This window comes from Cystoisospora suis (assembly GCF_002600585.1).
Source record: "Cystoisospora suis strain Wien I chromosome Unknown contig_7485, whole genome shotgun sequence".
Taxonomy (NCBI): domain Eukaryota; phylum Apicomplexa; class Conoidasida; order Eucoccidiorida; family Sarcocystidae; genus Cystoisospora; species Cystoisospora suis.
In genome coordinates, this window is record NW_027160270.1 from 630 (window position 1) to 3,218 (window position 2,589).

Below are 2,589 nucleotides of genomic sequence, written 5' to 3' on the forward strand. Positions count from 1 at the left end.
GAAGAAGAATCTCTTGTGCTCTTCGTAGAAGCGCCATCAGAAACGCGATTCTTTTCTCCTATCTTCCTACTTCTATCCTCCACCTCATTCGAAGACATAGAAGAAGAAGAAGGCAATGGAAAAGAAGAAGAAGAAGGTGATGTGGAAGGAGAAGAAGAAGAGAGTTGTTTCTCCCTTTGACCTTCCGAGGCACTCCCGTGTAAGGTTGACTGGGCTGCAGGAAGAGTGAGAGAAGAAGAAGAGACAGGAAGGGGAGGGCTCTTTGCTTCTTCTCCTAGGGGTGGGGGATGGTCTGGAGGAGTTTGAGGGACATCTAATGAAGACGGACTCCAAGGCTGACTATAGTAATTTCGCTGAGAAGAAGAAGAGCTCAAAGGAGGAGTAGTCGAAGATTCCGAGTGAATGGTAATAGTATATGTTGAGAGAATAGAGAAAACAAGCTTCTCCGGAAGAAGAAAGGAAAGGTATTGACGCATGCTGCTTGCATGCACTAAAGGGCCACAGAAAACGGGAGCTTCTCCTTCTCTCCAACTGACGGATGATACACTTCTGGAAGAAGAAGAAGAATTGAGTGCATGTGTGGGGAGACTCGCAGAGGTATCGAGGAGAGCTGAGACAGAAGGAGAAGAGAGACCTGACGAAGATGAAGAAGAATTAGAGGGAGACGTATGGTTTGTAGACAGGGGTGACGAAGAAAAAGTAGACATGGGTGATGATGGGTGGCTAGCTGTGTCTACCTTCCCATGTCTACTTTTTTTCTCTTCTTCCCCCGCCTCTTTCTCTTTCTGTTGTCGATCATACCAGGCAAAAGCTTCCTCACACGAAGTAGGAAGAAGAAAATGATCTCTTGAAGATTCATCTCCCGAAAAAGGAGACGTCTTTCCTTCTCGAGAGACTTCTATCTCTGTCGTGTTTGAACCGACAATATCATCCGCTCGTAGCTCTCTTGGAGATTCCCCTTGATCTCTCGTTCGAATCTCTCTCTCATCGTCTTCTTGCGACACTGAAGTAACGAGCTCTGTAGAAGGATTTCTCTTTGCTTCTTTCTTATCTGAGAAGAGGGATGACGTATGAAGAAGAGAAGATGAAGACGGAGAAGAAGACGATAAGGCGGCTTTAGAAAGAGAAGTAGAAGAAGGAAGGAGATATAAAGCAATGCATGCGGTTTCGAATTCCTTCTGAGCGGTATGTAGAGGCTTCTCCGCTTCCCAGCTTCTCCCCTCGTTAACAAATGAAGAGAAAAGCGAAGAAGAAGAAGAAGAAGGAAAGACAGAATGAGACGCGAGCCACACAGGAGAGAATGACTGGCCTGCTGAAAGAGAAGGATGCGACGAAGACGATGCGGGAGAGGTTGGGGTCGTACTCCCGGGTGAAGAAGAAGAAGAAGAGGAAGAAGAAGAAGAAAGGGATGGAGAAGTGGTGGAGAGCGTAAGAAGAGGAGAAGAAGAGGACATTGCATGAGAATCTTTTGAGAGATTTGTATCACTTTCATTCTTCTTGTCCTTCTCTTTAGTAGCTTTTCTTTCCTCTTTTTCTCCTTCTTGATCATTCAACAAACCTGTCTCCTTCCTTTCTCCATTCCTCTCTCCTTCTTCTTCATCTTCATCTTTCTTCTTTCTCGGCAACTCCCCCAGCCCGGAGGTGGCAACTGCAGAACCGTCTTCTCCTATCTCCTTCTGCTTCTTCTTCTCGCTCCCCTTCTCCCCGGCTGCCTCCTTCTTCTCTCCTTGCACTTGCTTGATCCGTCCTTTCTCTTTCTTTCCTATCGCTTCCAAAGAAGAAGAAAAAGACGAAGGAGAGAAAGCATTACCACTTGAAGAAGCAAAGAATCTATTCTCCTGAACTGCTTTGATTTGAGAAGGAACGTCACGCGGATCGATCAGTCCCCGTACTCTCACAAAGAAGGGCCCAAACATATCCCTCCCTCTCCTTTCTTCTTCTTCTCCTCTTCGTTCTCTTCTTCCCTTCTCTTTCTTTCCTCCCCCGTGATCTCCCACCTGTTTAACTTCTTGATCTTTCTTCATCTTGTCTATAGATAAGACAGCATCTCCATCGACCTCGTGTTCCTCTCCTCCTTCTTCTTCTTCTTCACCCGTTCCTGAGATGTCTTGCTCCTTCTTCTTCATGTTCTCCTTCTTCTCCTCCTTCTCATCTGGCTCTTCATCTTTCTTGATCTTCTCTACCTCTTCTCCATTCTTTCGTTTCTCTTCTTCTCTCCCTTCTCTTCGAGGCAAGTGAAGAGGGAGCGAAAAGAGATGGTAAGGAGGGACAGCAATAGGAAAGGTCTGGTTCGCTAGAGGTGTAAATACACCTTGAGAAGGGTCAGAATACAGCTCGTGAAGCCTTTTCTTCTCTTCTTCTTTCGCCTTTCTTTCTCTTTCTCCTTGACCTCTTCTTAATGAAGAGAAACTCCCGTATCGGCTCTTCTCTCTTCTCTCATCTTCCTCGATTCTCCTCTCTTCTTCTTCTCTCTCAAGCAAGACATCTCCCTCTTCAGTCTTTCTCTCACCCCCGTCTCTTCTTCTTTCTCTGTCCTCTACTCCATCGTAGGAAAAGGAAGCTGAAGAGGAAGAAGAAGAAGAAGAAAGG

The 2,589-nt window shown here is 46.0% G+C and overlaps 1 protein-coding gene across 1 annotated transcript in view; it reads right to left on the bottom strand.

Annotated features, from left to right (window-relative positions):
• Positions 1-2,589, bottom strand: part of CSUI_010455 (uncharacterized protein) — a gene marked incomplete at its 5' end in the record, with an annotated part of 3,217 nt that extends 628 nt beyond the window's left edge. The window contains one exon of the mRNA XM_068070558.1: positions 1-2,589. This exon is cut by the window's left edge and continues 628 nt beyond it. Coding sequence (XP_067917466.1) covers positions 1-2,589 — 2,589 coding nt within the window.